This window comes from Chrysoperla carnea, chromosome 5 (genome assembly GCF_905475395.1).
Source record: "Chrysoperla carnea chromosome 5, inChrCarn1.1, whole genome shotgun sequence".
NCBI classification, from domain to species: domain Eukaryota; kingdom Metazoa; phylum Arthropoda; class Insecta; order Neuroptera; family Chrysopidae; genus Chrysoperla; species Chrysoperla carnea.
This window is the reverse complement of record NC_058341.1, coordinates 42,890,683-42,914,691: the sequence shown is the minus strand read 5'-3', so window position 1 is coordinate 42,914,691 and position 24,009 is coordinate 42,890,683. Positions and strand designations below refer to the sequence as shown.

Sequence of the window (24,009 nt, the reverse complement as noted above, 5' to 3'; positions counted from 1 at the left end):
AAATAAACTCTATAGGTGATTTTCTGAGCACCTATATTTTTTTCGTAGCATCAATATTAAGCGTTTCAATCTTGGGACTAAAGTTAGTATACCTTAATATATATTATATATATACAGGATATAAAAATATACATTGAGGGAATTTTCGATTTAGTTTATTTAGCTTATTTTTATTTTTATTTATTTTTTTTTATAAGCATACTTAATTTTAACTTTCATATTTAACTACTCAATAAAATATATTATATAGAGTGGGCGCGGGACGGAGTCTGCAAAGTATGAGGAACGAAGTTTATCAATGGCTTCCTGTGCAGAAAAGCAAAAATAGCCTTTTTGAACTTTTCCAAGCATAAAAACTTGAACTTTTCGTAAAAATCACATGGAAGTTTTTTTAGGTGAAATGATCCGATAAACCTAAAGTGGCTCTACTTGGTCAAAAAATCGTCATTTGACTGGTTGTGTGGTGGCATATTTAAAAATGGACCAACTATCAACAACTTCAAGCAACATCCGGAATACTAATTCAAAAATATTTCTGAACAAGAATCAATTGAAAAATTGCGATTCTCGTATTTTGCTTACTTAACTCCAGCGTCTGCTCTATAAAGTAGGGGGAGGTGTAGTACCTAAAATAAAAAATTAATTTTATTTATTTGTTAAAGCCATTTTTTAATCCACGAACTCAAAAAAGAGGTGTTATAAGTTTAACCGCTATGTGTATGTGTCTGTCTGTCTGTGGCATCGCAGCGCCTAAATGAATGAACCGATTTTTATTGTTTATGTCTCGTTTAGAAAGTCAGAATAATCGAAATTTTTATTAGCAAAAAATATAAAATTTTTATTTTTAATTAATTCGAATACTCATGTTTCAATGAAAACGCTGTTCAGTAAAGAGCCATATCGGCTGAGAAACTGCATAAAGATTGAAGGTATATTTTACTTGGTACAACATCTTTTCCCGCTGTTTACATTTAGCTTTTTACAACACCATTAAATATTTATAGCGTCCAAACATTAAAAAGGATTTTATTTCAAACTACAGGAATTAACACCGGTAACAATGTATTAACAAAACTTAAATGAACAATATATTTTTTCATTAAAAAAACTTAATCAGCAGATTCCATTACTTCCTTGTCCGTTTATGATCTTGCCCGCCTTGGTAGAATACTCTGTTCGGGTAAAACGAATAGTGATTGAAAAACGTATTTAATAAAAATATCATCTCAAAAATATGAACCGCGCTCCGAATATGAAGAGCGGGCTTCATGTGTCCACATTGTATCCAATCTTCTGTCGGCAACGGCGGGCCAATCTTTGCTTCACAGATAAGATTTCAAAAACTTTCCCAAGGATTGTTTTTTTCGTCATTGTCTTTTGATACCGCAAGAACCTGGAAACATCGATTGAAGCTTTTCTTTTTTGCAGTTGTAGTATCCTCTTATCTGAAGTTCCTTTACTTTAGTATCCGTTTTGTCCAGTTCAGTTCTGCCCGTCTGGTAGTTTTATAACATAACCTCCTCAAAACCTTAAATGATTACTAACTACAGCGATTAAAAAAAATAGTTTTATTATTTCATGTTCGTTAATTACATATTATATTAAACATATCGATATAGGTAAGTGTAATTATATAAGGGTTTGATGTACCTTTAGGTATGTAAAAGGTTTACCTTAGTATACCTTTGAAAGTAGGTACATCTTTTGCACTAAAAAGTATCTCATTACAAAATAAATGTTTATCCTTAATCATCTGAAATAACTATATATAAAAATTGAGCACTTCAGACTCTAAGGACGATACGGAAACGATAACTCAGGAAAAAATGTATTTTGACTTCTTAGTGTAGTCCTAAATCAAACAAGTGAAAACAAACAATTGATTGAGTTAATGGTTGAAATACCATGCATAGTGTTGATTTCTTTATCACATTACACATACAAACATGTGACACATACATTCATAACTAATATAGTACATATGTAAATGACTTTATAGGTTTCTGCATTACCGACCGACATTTAGTGTATAGTTTGTACACATATTATAAAATTTCCGCCTAATTGGCGCCCTCACGGGTAAACAGTGATGTTTACGAAAAAATGTTTCAAACAAAAGTTGTTTAATTTTTGATAAGGAACATTTTTTACACTTAAACTTTTGTTCTATCTCTAACGGTTTATAAGATGGGTTCTACGGACCGAAGACCCAATTGACCTATGATGCTCATTTACGAACTTGACCTCACTTTTTACGTCCCGAGTACGCTGTAAAAATTTCAGCTCGATATCTTTTTTCGTTTTTGAGTTATTGTGTCCTCAGACGGACGGACGGACGGACGGACGGACAGCCGGAAATGGACTAATTAGGTGATTCTATGAACACCTATGACAAAATTTTTTTCCTCGCATCATTACTGTTAAGCTTGAACAAGGAAGTACAAAAAAAAACAACAAAAATAAAAAGTTAATAATAATCTCGCCTGCAACTATAATGTGCACTCAAACATAAAACCAACATGTTTAAAACATAGTTTTTCTGTTAATGATGTTTTCACCTACACCCATTACTAAAACTAAAACACGTTTGCTTTCTTTTAATAATGAACACAATTAGTATAATACATATTATACCTGTATGCAGATGAGAATAACTTATTGTGGTGAACAAAATAAAAATAAAATAAATAAAAAACCATAAACATTAAAGTTAATAATACGTTCAGTAAATGTGTTGTGTTTATGTTACCTACTGGATCTGGATGGATGGGTGCATATGGATGATCATAATTAGTACAGGCTGAGGAGTTTCATATTTAAAAAAAAATTAAGCTATCCGATTTTACAACGTTATATTGAGGAGAAAAATAGTAGTTTTTAAGAATAAATAGACGGATAGGCTCGAAAAACCGGTTATTTACAGAAAAATTTGGTATTTTAACGTTAAAAAAAAGTAATAAGAAAAAAAGAGACTACCTAAAGTCAAATCAACTCGAAGCATTACGGTTTCATTGCGTTTTAATCATTTATTTTTTCGACTCGACATGTATGGCTCATAGGAAATCGGTTTAATGCATAAACTTTACCTTAAAAAAAATATAAAGTTTCCGCACAGTTTGATTAATTTAGTCTCATTTTTTGTGTTTTTTTATACCGTGACAACCCCCTGCTTTTACTTTTTGGGATTTTTATTAAAATGTTATTTCTGTCTTTTTTTTCCAAAATCGGGTATTTCACATCTTTTCGATATTTAAAAAAAAATTAATTTCCTATCCTCTAATTTTCAAAGTTATATTATTATTTTGCCTAAATATCGCCTTGAAAACCAAGCGAATCAATTTTATTTAATACTGAAGTATTTTGCGCGACATATACTGCACTAAATGAGATTACAAGCTAACGTGATTTTTCTGTCATGTTTCTAGGGCTTCATGGTATAAACAGGCAACACGAAAAATTCGATTTGAGAAGGCTGAATTTTTGATATCTCTTTTCTTATTGGAATTAGATAAAGATGATGTACACTTGGCACTGGAGAACTTATTATTGTTTAGTTTTATTCCTCAAGACACTTAATATAATATCCAAAATATGTTAGTTTAAAATAAACACTCGAAACCTTTACAAACTTTTATTTCATTACCCGAGCACGAAATTTTCATCGATGTCGTTTCTATGTCTTCTTGTTTCGTTATGTTTTAACAAATTAAAAAAAAAACCTGCGAGATTAGGTGGAGACTAAATCGCTCAAAACGAACCCGTGCGCCAGAGACTAAACAAGAAGTAGCCTATTTAGCAAGAAGTAGCTTAACACGAGTTTCGCGAGTTTGAGAAACGATTCTTTGGAATGTAGTTTCGTTTAGTGTTCGAAATAATATTCTTTGAAATCGTATCTCATTTCGTCTCTTTTGAAATTCTATTTTATATACATATCGTGTAAAAAGATTAAAACTATAGGGAAATACTAATCTCAAAAAGAATCTTTTCCAAATCTACTGCTGTCCAGACATAGTGTTTCACACATGATATTGTTCAAAATGTTTAAAGCTAGCAGAAAGTCCGTATATTTATGGGAATATTAAAATTTTTGAATTATTTATATTTTGATGATTTAATAATTTTAAAATGAATAAAAGACAAGGCTTTGATATCAAATTTAACCAATATAAGGAAAATAGTTTCATGTTTTACACCAAACATTTTTTTTTTAATTTACCTTGTTTTATAAAACACACATTTTTTCCAGCCCGATACAAATTCCTGACTCACTTTGTAAATGGAACGTAACATACAGATTTTCACTCTAATGGCTATTATTGTGTGTATTTTTTCGGATCAAAGTAAGAAAAAACAAGCTTTTAACCTTTTATTACGAAAATGAATGTCTGATTTTAATTTAGTTAAAAGATTTTCTTGCCAATTAAAAATAATCGTAAAATCACCATTTCCGTATAATATTCTTATCCATTCATACCTTCACTCAAAGAACTTTAGGTGATTTTATATCCAAATTATAAACGTATAAGCTGTTATGCCTTGTAATAATAGCTAAAACTAAAAACTAAATACGCAAAGCTTGTAAGATTTAAATCTTGTTTTCATTTCAATATTCTTGGATTAAACATATTTGAGATTAAGTGCCCAAAAATTTACAGTTAAAGAAAACATTTATTTTTAATCCAGAACTCTTCAAGTAAAATCAATGAAAGTGGAATAAAAAAGTAAAAGTAAGTCAATTTTGTCGAAGTAACACGTCAATACTTTGTAAAAATTGAATAAATTGAATATATGAATACCGCAACAAAAGCTGTATTTGCCTCTTCCTAATCATTTTTTCATTCCAACCGCAAATCAATTGTTTAGGTTTTACTTTTAATGCCATTTTTTGCACACTGATTTTCAATTTTACGAAACTATCTAAAAATGTTACTTTAAAGAATTTAAAGGAAGAACGATTGAAATAAACAAAAAAATTCTGACAAATTGTTTTTATTGTACTCGTAACAAATAAATATAAATATTTACAAAAAAAAAACGATAAATTTTTATACAAGCCAGCCCGAATGATTTATGAAGAAGATTCTCATGCTCATCGTACAACACATAGCTCACATTCATAGAGCCCACATATCTCACATACTTGGGATATTGTAATAAAATTCGAATTTATTTATAATAATAATCATTCAAAAGTATCACAAAAATAAACGTATTGTGGTAGATATGACCTTTCTGAACCATATCAATAGCTTTTTGAATACGTAAATTATTTGCATTATTTTATTGAGCATTTATAAAGAGTTGATTTCTTGGGTTAAGAGCCCACATCTTCAATAAACAAGCTGTGTAGGTTTTCGGCACGTACGGGATATAAACAAAGAATCAAAATTGTAATTTTTTTTTAAATAATTCATTTTTTTTAAATAATTTTAAAGAAAAAAGTGAAATTTGGAATCGTAAGAAATTATATTCAACAAATATTTAACACAATAAAAAACAAAATGTTAAATTTTTATTATGTTCTGTCTATAATTTTCAAAAGTTCTGTCCTAAAAATGTTTCACATAAAGTTGTTTATTTATTTTATAAAGAACATCTTTGATAAATTTTTGTTCTATCTCTAACGGTTTACATAATGTGTCCTACGGAGCCAAGACCCAATGGACCTGTGTTACTAATTTACGAGCTCAAACACACTATTTATATCATGAGCACACTATACCTAAATTTTAGCTCGATTCTCGTGTTATCGTGTTGATAGACAGGCGGACGGACAATCAACCGAAAATGAAAAATAGGCCGCCAAGCTACGAATTGAAACATATCCGTATTTTGTTATTCTTACAGTAAGAAAATCTAATATCAAAATGAAAATTATTTTTTCCAGATCTTCAATAAAACAGGGTATCCGTTCACCGATACCTTGAACGTCGATTTACAAACACCCGGCTATGTTAAAGGCCCGGTAAAATAATTTGTAGTTTGTTATTGGATTATCTTTCGGTTAGAATAATAAAAAAACGGACGACTTACAATTTTAAGCTTCAGGAAGCAATCCTAAATTTTCTGAAAGAATATTTTAAAATTAAAACTCTGATGGCAAGGACATAAGTAATACAAAAACAAAATCTCAATGATGATGTAATCAGTAAGTTTTTAACGTGTGCCTACTGATCAGGTCCGATAACTTTCTTATGCCTTAAAATCTTCGACACAATATATTGCGTGTATATATATATACGACCTATGATTTTTGAAATGAGTATTAATTTCAAAAAATTTGGGAAATAAATAAGTTAGTTTATGTGTATTACTTGACGAGATCTATTTTTTTAAATGCCTCAGATCAATTTTTCAAAACAATTACTGAAAACTGTCAGCGGAAATTTAGCTCAAATAATTGATAGAATTAAATTAAGAGTTTGGTATAAATTTCTAAAAAAAGTGTAGAGCAACAGTAGATTTAAGTAATTATTTGTATCGAGTAATTCAGGGATATTTTAAATGTTTTCGCATTTCTAGGCAGCTAAACACGTCATAAAATTTTTATTTAGTTTTCCGGAGTGAAAACAATAGCCGTCTTTCAGGAAGTTAACTATTTCTCATTCTGTAGGCTTTTAAATTTCTTCTCTCGTTCGTCCAAACAAACATATTTAGTGTTAGTCGAACGAAAGTGATTAATGATATCTATAGACATATAAATTTCACAGTGTATAAAGACTATAAACTTACAATAGTGAATTAATAATGTTACAAAATAATATAATATATATAAAAAAAAAGTCTATTCTTTTATCCTAGTGTACGATGAATAAACTTTTTTTTCTTACCTCCACATAAAACAAGTCAGTTCATATTCTCATAGTGCCAAATTACGGAAGCCTGAATGGCTCACAATGAATTTATGAGAAAGTGGCGTTCCCATAATACCACAAGTCACAAGTGCACTTGTTGAAAGTGAACTAGTGGCTTTTTAAAAGTTGGTTTTATACTTGTGAGTAGTACACATTTAAAATATAAGCTAGTGTAGCGCCACTTTCTCATAAAATGATTGTGTGCCATTCAGGCTTCCGTACCAAACCGCTGGTAGCAAACTAACATTTGAGTATTAGGAAGTGCTAACATTTGAGAATATTCTCCTTATAGTACGGGTGGATTTCGATCAGATATTAAATTTTTATTATGAAGTTAGTTTCGGATAAAGCATCGGAATATTTATCAGATTTCATTCAATAAGCTAAATCATAAAATCACAGCCATACTAAAATGATTGGAACACTTTTTCTTTTAATTATTAGAATAGCATCTTGCTCGATTGAGTATAAGCAAACGGCAAAATTATAATTTATGCCAATTTATATATTAAAAAATGATTTAAAAATCAGAAATTTTTGTAGAAAACTTTTTTCGTGATAGCGTACTGATATTCATTCCTTCCTTATTTCAATAAGAAATATAAAAATCCAGGCATCTTGATATAAACTTTTTCGTGGCATAAGCTCTTGTACTACTAAATATTTTATTATTTTTCAATAATTTTAATTAATTTGATAATTACTGTACCATTTTCAGTTAGTCGTAATAGCCTCCTTTAATGCTAAAATTATCGTCTGAAAGGGCTGTCAACGCACGGAGTCAATAAACATGTTTAATCAACATATTTGTCTAACAAGATCATTTCCATAAATATGGTGAGAGCGCAGATAAATGTTTTGGGTAACCGTTCGCTTACTGCATAATAATACAAAACTGCCTTGTTCTATGCATGTAGAACATGTGAACCATGAAAATACAGAGGCCGTGTGGAGCTTATAAGATTTTTTTAGTCGTGTTATTGTTGATTCTAATAAATCATTCGTGTCTTGTCGTAGAACAATGAAAATAATCTTTGTTAGAATTTTATATATCTGCTTTTAATTACTAATCATTTGAATAATGGCTTAAGGAATTTACTACAAATTTTTTTAATGAATAATTAATTGTGATATTTAGTTAATTTAGACCTAAGGTGGGCTATATGGCTTCATTTTTACAAATTTGAAATTTATTTTTATCAGAAATCAATTTAAAAAAGAAAATGTTTGTGGTTAAACATTTAGTAACTTAAATTTAGTACAAAATGGATAATATTGATAAATACATACACAGCCAATACTTGTTTCAATTAAATTTTATAAATTCAATGTATGTTCTACATTTTTAATTACATGTTAGAAAGAATCTTTAAATGAATTTTATAGAAACATAGTGTAACCTCTAATATAACAGCGATATGTAATTTCTTTAACTACTTTTGATAATCGTTCAACAGACATATGCGGCTTTGCTAGTGGCCATTTTTATTATTGTTTTAATTTTTTTTAAAGTACTGAATCAAGTACATTATACAAAAGCTTAAAAATGTTAATTTGTATAGCTGTAATGTGTTTTTTATACTCTAGTTCGTGAAATAAACTGCTCAATATAAAAGGTTAGTTGGTCTTTAAAACAATCGTGTGTCAAATCTAACCTGCTTTTGCAAGTTTGGCAACTATTTTAACAAACTTTAAGTCACCTTCTAACCTGCTTATGTCAAGTGTGCAAATTTTTTAACTATATGAACAAATTTTAAGTCTCCTTAATAGAGAAAATAGAGCATAACAAATTTTAGCAGTGATCTAATTAATCTTAACTTAATAAGAAATAACCAAAGAGTAACCACGCTAACATCTAGTGATACTTAATGAGATGCACTATTTTTCATTTGCGAAAACGAAATATTATCTTTGAGTATGAGTGCGTGATTTTGCTTCTAATATGTGTTAAACCGTGATATTAAAGATAAAATCCTTTTCCTTGCCATTTTCAACTATAGAAAGGGTTAAAAAATAGACTGTAATTGTAAAAAAACAAACATTTTGCAACACTTTCTACAGTGATAACCTTTCTACTCTTTTTGTTCAAAGGTACAAAATTGTATGAAACAATAATGTCATGCAGTTTTATATAATAAATTATTGACGAGTTGATGTTTGACTGTAGAACGGAAAATTGATTTGAAGTATTTGAACTATCTTTTAAGAAGAGCAAGAACGTGGTAAATAAAGTACTTGTTCAACAATACTTTAATGAACAACAACACTTCAGGAATTTATACATCATTTATACGTTTATTTATAACTGGATACCGATTCTAGGTCAAAATACTTTTAATTGATAAATTCTAATAAATAGTGCAATAAAAACAATTAAATATAATCGATATTATATACATGGTGGTCTATATATTGGTTGGTTATGGACAAAGAGATAGAGACGTGTTCTGCTCGTGATCTGCAGTTCTTCCAATGTTGTTATCATTATGTAAAGGGGATGTGGAGGAAACCTTTCTCGACAAAGGCGGATAAAATCACTGATGCGGGGGGTGGAGGGTGAAAATGACAATCTCATGAAATGTAATATGTCCGCCGTTTTTCCAATATAATTTACGTCACCCAAGAAGTGAAAATTTAATTTAAGTGGGCAGATGACTAAGTCTTGCCTAAGGAGTGGACATTTCATACATTAAGGTAAAGGAGAGTTTGGAGTTTTTGAAAAACGAAAAAACAAAACGACCTTGTAGTAGGGATTTCTATATATGAGGGGAGATGGTTGCCCATATATACCATATACATGGCAAATTTTGGGGGAGGGGCATATATACCAGGTATTCCATATTAAATTATATGAATATTTCTTCAACAAACCGTTTTTGGAGAAGTGAATTCGATTAACCTCAGTGAGTTAAAGTAGTAACAAATTAACGATAATATCAATACGCTTATAATTCAATTGGATCCGGTTATGATACAATGGGTAGTTTCAATGGCCGCAATGAGTAACTCCCTACCCTAAAAATTTCGATTTGTAATAAAGCATCTCCGTTATTCACTTTAGTACTTCAACATTTTATAATGTGTTGAATATTTTTGAGTAAAATTACTTTAAACGTTTAAACTTAAATCGGATTTCAAGTTTATTGCATAATCCAAAGCACCGAGAATTACAAACCAAATATTATGATATAGACAGCTTAAGATAATATAATACAATGAGTTCAAACTGTACTCTCTATTCATCGTTATAGAGCGGAATCCCATAACCAAGTGAAAATATATAGTTATTTTTCTCTACTTTCTTTTTTATTATTGATAATGAAAAAACCTCTGTACACAGGATCGGTAGTAGTAGAGAGTAATGCCTGCCGTTACCCATCCATACTGGTCTAAGAGACGCTATAAGGTCGATCTTCACCCATCAGATAACAAGATGAGACATATTTTGTATGAAATTTTAGTGATTTTTAAACACTCCTATCATGGTTTTTCTAACGAAAAGTGTTCATGAAGAGGCATAGTACACCGCTTTCTTGCATAAACAATGCACAAAACCAGCTCATTACAACTATAAATTAAAATAATTTTGATTGTGACAGCGAAATCGAACTTGGCACCCCAGGGGGCCAGTATTACGTACGAAATTGTCTAGTTTATAGTATCATACAATTCATATTTCACTGATTGTGTGCTCACGGGCTGTCTATATTTATCATTTATACAATATTGTATAGTACACCTTCGTTTTGTTTACTTACAGTTTGTCATCTATTAAGAAGTGGTGTTGCAGCAATATTTGGTCCACAATCATCGCATACTGCTTCACATGTTCAAAGTATATGTGATACAATGGAAATACCACACCTAGAAACACGCTGGGATTATCGTCTCCGTCGGGAGTCGTGTCTTGTCAACTTGTATCCTCATCCGACAACATTATCAAAGGTAAGTTTATATTTATATGATGTATACATTAACGTTATATTGTAATTTTCGTCAGGTTGTAGACTGTTTACAAAGAACCACTTTAAATAAGGAGATATGCAAGGATTGAATAATACTAAGGATTTCAATAAAACTTTATAAATACATTTATTGATTAACAATGATTCCAAAAATCACAAAAAATTCCTAGGTCATGGAGCTTTTTATTGTTATTTGATCGTTCAAAGTTGGCTGAAAAAATGACGAAACATATAAGTTATACTTTTCAATTGGATATTTCTATATCAAAAAATCTAGAGAGTGTGATAAAAAACTGTCTAAAATATTCAGACAACCTTGTAGTTTATAATAATTCCATAAAAATATAAAGTTGTCGATGATATAAAAACAAAATTTTAATTTAATTATGAGTTCATCGAAAGTCCATTATTTGATGAATAGAGACGACTATAGTTAAAGTATTGTCGATTGAAGAGAGATATCTATATTATCAAATTTAGCAGCAACACTTGCACACAATATATTATATATTTTTGTAGTTGCGTGATATTGTAAAGCTTAGAATAACATATTACTTGGCAATAAAGCATGTATTGTAAACCTTTTAATAAATAGACAAAGTACTTAATATATATTTATTTAATGTACAGTGTGTTTTATTGAAAAGTGAATGTTACTTTAAAATGGTACTTTTTAAAGCAATTTTTATTTTTGATATTTACTTTGAAAGCGATTGGCTTAAATCTTTAGATTGAAGCGAAATACCTCTCAATGACTGTCTCATTACTACATTTCTAAAATTTTTGGAAAATAATGATAGTAATTTTTGAATCTATAATTCAATCGATTTAAAAACTTAATTCACCTAGAGATTGCAACATTATCAGGAAGACATATGGGCTGAATTGTATTTTTCAAATATTAGGATTCCATACCAAAAATTATAGCCCATAAAATTGCGAAAAAAAGTGCCGAGGACAATGAAAGCAAAGGGTATAACGAGTAAGTCTTTGTTTTGAAATAAGAATTAGCTCAGCGATGCTGCGGGTGATTATTTACGATAGAAACTTGGACTGAACTTAATATACTCTGATATATTTTATACATATACGGTATAAAAGCCTTCTAGAGGTTATTTAATAAAATTCCATAATAACAGGTGATACTAAAAAAGATTCTTCAATTTAATATCTAAGATTAACTTTCTAGCGCATCATGAAAATGATATATTTTTTATATCATTTAAAAAAGAAAAATTTAATAAAAGCATTTCCTGATTAATTTACAGTAATCCATTTATTAAACGATACGATGATGACTTACGATACTCCCTAGATACTTAGTTATATCTCTAATAATCTTGAGAGAACCACCACGTTACTTTAAAATATTATTTCAAGATGATAAATCTTTAAAATAAAAAAGTTTTTTCTACATTTTTATTCACTTGTGAATTAAGCATGAGAAGGTCATCAGAGTCGGCTACACTCCTAATTTGTCAGAAATCTTATATATATAGGAGACTTTCTATAGATATAGATAGATAGTCACTCTGATAGTCATCACGATATCTCTGGAACTATAAGACCTAGAGACTTGAAATTTGGCAGGAATATTCCTTTTGCCAAGTAGAGGTCAGCTAAGAACGGATTTTACGAAATTCCACCCACAAGGGGGGTTGCGGGGGTGTTCATGAATAAAAAATTCATATTTTTCAATTATGGCTTTTAATAGTTCAAAACTTGGTCAGAATGTTTTAAATTACATTTAGAAGATTTTTTTAACCTTCGGAGGGTAGAAAGGTGTAGCGAGAAAGTGGGAAGGAATTATCGAATATTTACAAATATACTTAAGTGGGATATCAAATAAAAGAGCATGACGTGTACATTACAAAACTGTTATCCAACGCAAGGAAATGTGGAGGGAGGGGTGCAAGTGGGGATGTTGCCCAGCAAAGCGGGCGGGTAACAGCTAGTTTATTATATTTGTCATAAAGGATGTAGGAGCGCCAGCACAATTTTGGATAAAAGAATTGATTTTTTTTTTCATGAAGTTGTACGTAGTCTAAATCAATTCTGAAATTTTAGGTATGTTTTCATAGATTTCTCCAAAACTAGTCGTTGGAAATTACAAATAAATTTAAAAAAAAATACTATTAAAATTAAAGTTAAAATCCTAATTTACTATTGAAAACAAAAAAAATCCGTTGTCCCCGACTTATTAAGGATGTATATATTTTCAATTTTAATGGTGAATTATGTTATAAATTGATAATATTAGACGAAAAGTAAGAATAAAATTTTTCGATGTCTGGATTAATTTTCAAAATATTGACCGTTGAAAATTTTGTTTAATTATTTAGCTTTCGTTAATTCGAAAATCAAAGTAGATATCGAAAAATTTTATTCTTATTTTTTGTCTACATTCATCAAGTTATAACAAAATTCAGTATTAAAATTGAAAATAAGATACAAATAATTTCAACCACAAGTCTTTGAACCAATCCAGAAAATTTTCAAAGAAACATTCCATAACAAGTAATATCTAAAGAAAACTTTGAAACCGACAAACACTTACTTTATTAAATTATATTCATGTGTTTATATTATATTCAAAAAATAAAGGTATAGTCATGTTTGATTGCTTTGCCGTCTAGTTACCCATTAGTGAAAAGTCAAATTAGATGAAAAATTATTTTCTTCAAATATAACCGTATCTCTGTTTGACTTAACAAGATTGAGTGCTTTTACGATTCGAAATACACAGCTTCATCTGAAATGTTTCGTTAGAAAAAACTTCTAACAAAAAGAAAACCGACTTCAAAAGAAAAATTTTTCCAACACAAATTTATATGATGTAGATAAAATTATTGTTACGATAATATAATGTAGATAAAATTATTGTTATTTTTGGAGTCGGTGTCAGCCAAGGAACCAACTCTGATAGAACAGTTTGCTACATTAGCTTGGTTGGCGCCGACTCCAAAAATAACAATAATTTTAACTACATTATATTATCGTTATTTCTTTAGTGCATATTAATTTGTTTTGGAAAAGTTTTTCTTATTTTGTGATTTTTAGTGAATCTGAAGTACACTAACTAATTTGTCACTAAACAAAGAATCATTGAAATCGGTTGGCGTGATAATGAGTTATTCGCCCTCTTGTCGTGCATACTTAATGCAAATTTAAGACTTTTACGGTTTTCTCATGAATGTCGTTGTCAAAACTGGAACAGAATGAAATGGGACCACACGGGAAGCACAAGCTTTCAAATAGATAAAGAGCCCCGTTCAGCTTTTAAATCATCAAAATCGGTTCACCTAGTCGAAAATGCTGAGGTAACACACATAAAAAAAATACAGTCTAATTGAAAACCTCCTCCTTTGTTGTTTGAAGTCGATTAAAAATGGATAAGAATGACTAATTCGGAGTTTTTCCAATGTTTTTAAATCTTTTTCTAGACAAATTTAATGGTTTTTTTTAAGACGTCGAAACTGAGAAATATTATATCCAAAGCTCCTTAAATTTTTTTTTTTAAATCACAAATACATCAGTTAACATGTGAACAAAAATAGGAAGCAATAATGAATAATTCAATTCATTGATCATCATGTTATGAAATCTTTGAAAATTGAAATATATCTATTTCAATTACCATTTATTGTCTGCAAATGTTATGATTAGCCTTGTCTTATTTCAATTTAATTATATTGACATAATACGTAGTAGTAAATATCAAGTACCTGTCAATTCAGAACTCAAGGGGTTTCTACATCGAAAATTAGGTTTGATACTGATTTGTAATCGAAACATATGGGTATATACAGAATAATTGAATGTCAAATACACATAATCTTAATAAAACCATTTAAAAAAATGAAAAAAGATTTAATTTTTGACTTCGTTTAATAGTTATGGTCAAGTTTCATCTTTTGTTTCACTATTTACATCGACGTCTTGGTATAATTTTTCAACATAACCATGTATTTCTGATTTCTCGCGTGTCCATTATTTTATTATTTTACATTTCTTAGAATACCTTGTTGATGTGAACATCTTAATGTTGCTCCACATTATCAACAAGTAAAATTTACAAAATTTAAAAAACCCCCGAAAAATGCGATGTAAACTCTTTTTTGGGAACTTAGTGATAAATTGTTCTTAATTAAGTCGGTTCGACCGTTTAGGGACTACGATGCCACTGAGAAATACATAGTCGCACAGATAAATACTTTAAACTGATAACAATCCTTCTAAAATCAATATCAAGATCGAGAGCTATCATTTTTTGGGACCATTTCTTAGAAATATTTAATTAAAATTGATATACTTGAGTGAACTTTGTTCTTTTGAATTATTGTTTTGAATTACCTAATTACTTTACCATTTCACTTTTCGAAATGAATTGAACCAGGTTTATTTGACCATTTATTCCCAAAGTAATTATTTATAATATAAATTATATGTCATGCCTTTTCCAAACTGAATTGATTTTGAAGATCATTACCAATTTTTTAGTTTTTTCGAGTATGTAACCCAAAGCTCGCACTTGAAACATACACTCGCATACACTGTCTGTCTATCTGTGGCATCGTAGAGCCTCAACGGATGAACCGCAAACTTAGGGTTTCGTACCCGATAAATTCAAAAAATTAGCGACGATCTTCAAAATCGACTCAATTTGGAACAAGTGTTCTTAGATGTGTTTCAAGTGCGAGTTTAGGGTTCCGTACCCAAAAAATTTGTCGGGGGTTTTTAAATTTTGTGAATTTTACTTCTAATGTCATTTATTACAGTTGCGTTATATTTGAAACCTAGTTCAAGCAGGCCTGTACTTCTTTTTATAATCGAAGCTATCATATGGTAGAATGATTATCCCAATAGTTTAGTGAAATCACGATTAGAAATTTTAAGTAAGTTATATTTAAATACTTTGACACTATTTTGACACATATCAATATTGCATACTTTCATGCATAAGGTAACAACGTACGTGAAGGTTTTTTAATAAATACGAAGGAAATGGAATTTTTCCATTTATATTACTGATTTATTTCATATATTTTTTACTCATTTTTATTTTATTTTATTTTTTTGTTGAGTATAGAGAAGTAAATTTGAAAAGTACTTACAACATATTTGAAATTGGTTCTTGTATTGATGGGGAGGTAAATATTATACGCCACTTTTAACGTGAGTCGATAGGTTATATAATATTATCCTTTGGTTGAATAAACTTATTTTTAAATTTGAATACTTTTATTCAATTTAAAAATGTGTTTTCAATTGTTACAATATATACACAAAGTCTGGAATCAATTCTGGTTTTTATAGCGTATTGTACTTTAGAATGACAAAAAAAAATCACTTGAAATAAAACATTATTTAAAAAAATGCTGGAAGAAACATTTTTCGATAAAATATCCAACTGTCGGGTCGGTATACCAGTAAATTTTAAAATACAACTCGGATTTTGATCGCACATTTTTGAGTAAATATAATAAGCATATTGGATGCATTGTTTCTCTAATTAAGGTTTTTTATGAAATAATCTTAAAAGATACAAATTTTCCAAAATTTCGTTATGAAAATAACATAATTTTATCAGTGTAGTATAAAATTTAAAAAACAGGCATTAGAAAAAGACAATAAAAAATATTTTAACTCTTATTGTCCCGATGATAGACTTAAAACTCATTTTGTTGCACTATTAGATCGTCCGAAGCATCCTTGAATGAAATGCAAATGTCAATGATCCTTATCTTCTAATTTGCAGAAATACAATTATAAAAAACAAACCATATTTCAATACCTTAATCGTTCATTATGGTTTACCGTAATCTTTCATATTTTAATTGAAGCCGTTTAACAATTATAAAAGTGGTTGTTAACCAACTTCGTGATTTGTCTACCCAGGCGCACAAGTTAAAAATATTTGCTTTACAAATCTACCCAGACGCACAAGTTAACAATACAAAACAATGTATTACAAATAATGGCTCATTATTCAATGGAAGTAATATTGTTCAATAAAGCATTAAGTTTATTTTCAATATTTCCCAAGCTCATCATGTTTTCATATACTGTATAAATGCTACTTCGTGTTTTGATTATAGTACTGTCTATAATACAATATTATTGAATGTAATGTCTATAATACAATATTGAAGTATATTCGACTATATTCTAGATAAGTTTATTCAATCGACTATTTCTAGGTACGTGAATATGTAATATGTTCCTACCCAATAGCGAACTATTATTATAGGTAAAGTTGATGACAACAAAATAGGTAAACCCACAATTTATTTCAGTGACGATTCAATAAAATGTTACAATTGTGTAATATATCTATACTGGGTGCTACAAAAATACGCTGAACCGTATTAGATTCGTGTAATATATGAAAGAGTACTGGAAGCTAGGATCAAATAATTAAGTAGAAGTTAAGTTTTTATAATTTTTGCGACGTTTCATTAACAATTTTAAATTTCACCACGCGAACTTTATAGTCTCGCCACCTGTGAGTTAATAAAGTAAAAATAATTTCAAACAATATGAATTCATTGATGCAAAATCACTCAAGCTCATATTCAGGTTATTTATAAGTGGTTGAATCAATTCAAAAAGATTGTTTAAAACTTATGTTGCATTTCAAGACAACACTGTTTGAAAATTGTTAGACAGTATATTACTTTCACACAAACAACTCATGCGCTTGTGTCAACTTCGCCACTCAACCCCGCACGGTAATTGTAACACATTCGTGGACCCATTAGTGGCTATTTTCTTGAGTATTGTTTCATTCTAATATCTATATGTTTTGAATGCGTTACAGTAAACCACGCAACGTAATTTTGTGTTCAAATTTTCCTTTTCATGTAAGAAATACATGGCATTAGTTACAATATTGTATACTGTATAAAAACCTTGGCGCCACTTATGTAACAGTAGAGTATTGCGATCATGCCTAAACTTAAATAATACTTACATAGTGATTTCGGGAAAAAATTTCTTACCGTGTAGACATATCAATAATAAGTATTGTCGAATATAGTATATGATCTTTTTGAAAACATTAGGTATATGAAGAAAAGGATAGTCTTATAATACACTAAATAACACTCTCTTTTACTAGTTACATCGGAGTAAATAGCGTATGCAACCATACGCTAAAAAAGGTATTGCCATATCCTGTAACTTATTAGAGAACAACGAATTGTTTTCTTGAGTATTTGTATTATTCTATACAAATATCATAAAAGGTCTAGAACATTTGAATTTTGTATACAGGTAGATATTTTGTAAACGAAATGATTATTTTTAAAACAATGCATTCTATTGGAATATTTACTTTATTAAATTGCTACAATTAATAAATTCTTTACAATTTTAAACAAAATTCTATGTCAGAAAAGCATTCTTTTTAAAATTACCGATTGACAAGAAAGTAAAATAACCAAACAAACATACATCCTACATTGTGCTCGTTGATAAAAACCAAATTGACAAATATTTTTTGTACTTGAGCATAGTGATATTGGCAATTTTCGAGCTTTCAATTGAAATATCCATTTGATCAATAAATCAATTTTGATTAGTTGAGTAAAAGAATGACTGTCTTTTTTTTTATTTTATTCACAAATACCGTAAAGTTTGAAAGATTATTTACAATTTCTACAATGTTCCCAACGATATAAGCGATACTTATTATAATTCTCTTAAACTCTAATTTTATTTGCTTGAAATTAATTTGATGGATATCGAAATTTTACTATAAAAATCATGTATTTAGAATTTAAATGTACATAGAATGTAATACATTCAGTATTTCTATACGTTGATGAATTTTGAGATGCTGTTCAATGATATTGAATCTTTATTCTCTAGTGTATATTATACTTCTATGCCATGCGAGGGTGAATTCTATAGATATACAGAAAGTTCACAATATAAATGTTGTATTTTGTTAAGAATACTATTTAAATGTTACATCAACTCTTTTAACATATAATGTAGCTAACAAGCTGTAAACATCATCATATAATACTTAATATTGTTGCACAAATTTTGTGTCGTGTCAGGTGTACGACGTTATGTCGAAAACTTTTGAAATTGGCACATATAATGGCCATTTTAATGTCGAAAATATTACGTATAAAGGCGCAAGTAAAGTATTGAGACAATTCACTTGGCTGAGTAGGTATAAAGAAACTTATCAAGTATTCAGCTTAGTCAAATAGCAAGCAATCACTTGCACTCTATTCTCTGTACTTGGCTGAGAATATTTACTCTCCTAATTGCGTGCTCGATAGGATATACGAGCACTAAGGAAATTTTTGATGAAAGGTTTGATTTTTTATATGAAATTGAACTAATTTTAAATCAATTCTGAATATTTTAGGGAGGGGGTATATAACTTAAGATGTTATAACTTGACAATAAAAGACGAAAAGTTAAAATAAATTTTTTCGATATCTGGAGTAATGTTCAAAATATTCACAATTCTAACACTGATGAAGTTGATGAATCTACATTGATGAAGATATAACAAAATTCATAATCAAAGTCAAAAATAAGGTACAAATAATTTCAACCATTTATTTTCCAATTCCTTATAATTTACAGGTTTCATACAGAAACAACTCGATCATAACGACTCGAACAAATGTAACTCCAATCTTAATAATTCGTTGCCCAAATAACTTCATCAAAAACAACTCATTATATAAACGACTTAGTGTTTCTTAGTTTGAATACGACCATTGTGAAAATAACTGAGTGAACGCAATAACGGGTTTATTGCAACGGCCAAAAAATCTCTAAGCCCGTGACCGCAAAATCAGACATGTGCTTACTGTACCATGAATATTGGCATAATCAATCGGCTGAGCGAAAACGAGTTTAATCAGAGATACCGATTTATTCATGACTATTCCCATTATTGAGTATATATTCTTGTAGTGCGTGGAAAGGTAGAAAATGATAAACTTTTCAACGAGTTATCATCATTTGTATAAAATGTTTATATGATGTAATATAACAACAGTCACCTAGACACTTATTGTTAAATAAAAATTACCTTTATATCGTGCACTGTATCTTATACTGCATGTATGTTTACTGAAAACCAATTCTATTAATCTTAATAGAATTTTTACTGTGACGATGAAGATGTGACATTCTTATTGTCACAATAAATGTATTGAAAATAATGTGTTATGTTACATTTACATCCTCTTTAAATTTAATTTTATTCAGTATTTTGATTTTACCCTATTTACTTATAGTTAGAGTGATGTATGTACATATGAGTTACTGATGGTCATGGTAACCGTCTGCTGAGCCTTAAATATGATAGTAGGTAATGTTCCAAGTAACCCTGTAAGGTTCGTCGAATTTCTATGTGTCATATTATCCCCCTTCCCGCCAGGGAATAATTCGTGTTTTTCAAAGTGCTGCCAAAAAAATCCCTGTCCACTTGCTTTTCTGCCAGACATATTTTCCTGATCCTTTTGACACCCTCAACACAACCAAACAAGTTTTACACAGTTTCCAGAACCATCACTTCAAATTTTTTACCGCGTAGCGACATTTTCGGTTTTTTGACATAATTCGGGAATGGGACGACTTGTTGAACTCAAACTTTGCGGATGACTGTTCAGAATCACATCTAATGAATTATCAAACAAGCAGATAGTTTCCAAAACCATCACTTAGTGACAGTTTTTCAAATCTCTCCCTGGGGGGGGGGGGAATATGACACATAGAAATACTGATTCGATCTCAAGCTGGTATCAAATAATATCACAGAAACTCGATTGGTTAAAAACTCGGTTATCGTATTTTTTTTTGGCAAAATGACATTTTAAATAGATTTTCAACTTTTCACAAGCTTCGCACAAACAAATTACATTCAAATTACCTAATAAAGAAATTTAATTTTTACCCAATAAGTTCCTGTTAAGAACCTGCAAGTTTCATGGTTTCTTAAGTTCCCCTTAAGAACCTCCAAGTTTCGAAATTCCAGCTTCATAAGGTTCAAATTTAGAATACAAGGAACAAAACAACGTTATATATAAAAATTGATAGACTGGCAATTACATCAAATAAATCATTTTATGGATCAAAATTACTTGAATAAATGTTTTCATTATAAAATTTTCATTTTGTTTTACCTTAGGACAAGGAGTAAAGTTTTTTAATGTAAAATCTATCTCTGAATCTCACTTTGCAATTAACATTTTAAAATATAAAATAAATTTTATTATAATGCTTTAAATAATTTTTTTAATGAATGATATATAATCATTTTCTATGCGACAAGGTTCTGTTGCAATTAATACTTTTAATTTCTCTCATGCAAAAAAAAGACGAAAACACAGAAGAATAATAATTATTTTTAACGATCTGATCAATACTTGTATTATGAGAGGAGGATACTTCAGGAAATACGAATCTATTTAATAGTTTTCATCATTAAAATGCATAACGCAAAAATAAAAAATCCGTAACGCAGGAGCTGCGTCAGCTAAGCAAATTCCCTCAGAGATTAGAAAATTAACACATTTTTCTTAAAATTAAATATGGCAATTTTAATTTTTCCAAAGTTTTTATTTCGAAAAGTAAGCATCTGGAAAAAAAATTACTTTTTTTTAGAACTGATTAAAAAATACAACACTATTTTTTAATTTGAAAAGATTCAAAATTTTGTTACTTTGCGGACTGACTCCCCACCCCTTGTTTCTCGGTCGATATTTCTCATGATCGAACTTGACTTTCAAATACCACGACCGTTCTTGATACCTAATTTTAATTGAACGTAAATTGCGACCGCTAGAGAGTATATATATATATATACATATATAAATATATATATATATATATATATATATATATATAACGATGGTGTCATTTTTGACATCTAGTAGGTATCATGAATATTTGAAGAAATTTTTCCGAAATTTCACGAACAGTAGAAAAGCAATAGCTCCATTTGCTTCGGCAATTCGTTAAAAATTGTAGATATGAAGTTGATTTCGAAATGTATATAACGATGATATGCATACAAGAATACTTAAGTTATAAAAAAGAATGAATGCGAATGTAAAAATGTAATAACTGAAATTAGTTGGTAGGTTCTCGTGAAATTATAATTTTTTTTTTTTTGTAATTATTATATTTGTAAGTGGCATCAAAATTTTTTTATTTTTTTAACGCTTTTATTAGCTTCATACGTATGTCAGTATGTTAGTATGTAACAGAAACTTTGAACATGATTTTGACCCCCTTTAAAATGTCGGATTAACTCAAAATTTGGCATACTCATCAAGGATCAACAATACGATAATTTTATAAGTTTATTGGATTTTGCTGATCAAGATGTTCGGAATTAGCGATTTCCATGTCTGGCTATTATCTAATTTTTTTTTTCGGGCCATTTTTCTAATTTTGTCAAGGTTGATTAGAGTCGTACTAATTTTCTAGACGTCGATCCTCCGATAAAGCATGCTTGAAAAAAGTCGTTGCAATGTAATTTTAGCAATTACTTTTATAAATTGAAATATATTAAAGAAACACGTCGACTCTATTTGAAATAGAATACTACATCGTATATCTACGTACGTCATTATACCTTCACCGTAATGTAGAATAGGATTAAGTCAAAAATGTTTATTTTGAGATAACTTCTGTTGAATGTTGAGAAATTATTTTAGCGCTTCAATTATAGGGATGATGGAGAATAAAGTCTGCTGAGCATATTTTATACATTGAAGCAGTGTTTTTCATATAAATATCTTAATGTTTTATTACCTTTTTTTGTCTTTCATTTGGAGGAGCTTAATTCTTTTTGACTGCAGATGACATCTTGATCCTGGTAATCGGTAAAATAGAGTAAACTGTACATTTCGAGTGATAAAAAGAAGTATAAGGGAAATTTATAAAATGTAAAAAATAAAATATCACAAATCCAGCAAAACAAAGAAGTCCAAATCGGTTCATCCGTTTAGGAGCTACGACACCACAAAAAAACACACACACATGGTGGTCAAACTTATCTTCTTAACACATATCCTTTTGGCTCGGGGGTTAAAAATTGTTTAACAAGTTGAAGCCAAAATACAGTAGAATCTCGATAAGTTAAACCTCGGTAACATAAAAACCTTAGTTACTTCAAAAAATACTACGTTCCCTTCCCATCAGAGCCCAAAACCTCTATAGCTTAAAATACGCAACCTCTATAACTTAAATAAATAATTTCTGTTTGGCCCTCAGTAACTAAAAGAAATGTTTCCACAACCTCTATAACATAAAATTGTGTGAATGAGTCATTTTGAAAGAGTGTCAAAACAACTGTACGATCATTTATAGAGCAGTGTAGCAACATAGAAGATAATGTATTCTCCTCTCTATTTGTCATTGAAAATCAAATCGATTTAGAAACAGTGAATTTTTTAAAACAAGAAAATCACAGATTTTTATAAGTAGACTAAACCTTTAGTTGTTGTTTTATTTTTATGTAATGTAAGTAATGTGAATAAATATGATTACATATGTATTTAATTTTCAGTATTTTATTGAACCCATCCTTCTGATGCATTCAATAACATAGACCCTTGATAACTAAAAACCTCTATAACTTAAAATATTTTTTGTTTCCCTTGGACTTTAACTTATCGAGATTCTACTGTATATGTATCTGGTTTTACAATAAAGATTTCAGGGCTATTATGTTACAAATATTTACCATGATATTCGATAAAACAGCAGTTTTTTGTTAAAAATTGATTCATTTCATTTAACATCAAATCGTCAAAAAATATTTTTACATGCATAGAATATTACAAAATTTAAAACCCCCCCACAAAATTTTGGGCAACGAGACCCTTAACTTGCGTTTGAAACATATATTTTTTTTTTTCTCAAAATAAATTATCATTTTATTGTTTTAGCCTTCGAATAAAGTAGCTACCAAGCGCTAGAACAAACTTTAATTGACATACCGTAGCATTTTATTATTACTTTCATAATTATTTCCTCTTTTTTTTTTTACAGTATATATATTCTTTATTGATATACAAAAAGCAAATCAATTATTACAAAATTACAGCTTGTGTTACAGAATAGTGCAAAATTATAAAATATGTATTTACGTAAAAATTTAAAAAACAAATTAAGTAAAATAACATAAATTCTTTACAATTTAC

General features: G+C 29.2%; 1 protein-coding gene across 2 annotated transcripts in view; it reads left to right on the top strand.

Moving 5' to 3' along the window:
- LOC123299899 (glutamate receptor ionotropic, kainate 2) overlaps nt 1–24,009 on the top strand; it is a 288,313-nt gene that overhangs the window by 25,372 nt on the left and 238,932 nt on the right. For both annotated transcript variants that reach the window (XM_044882307.1, XM_044882308.1), the window contains exon 3: nt 10,615–10,799. In XM_044882307.1, coding sequence (XP_044738242.1) covers nt 10,615–10,799 — 185 coding nt within the window. The remainder of the gene's footprint in view (nt 1–10,614; nt 10,800–24,009) is intronic.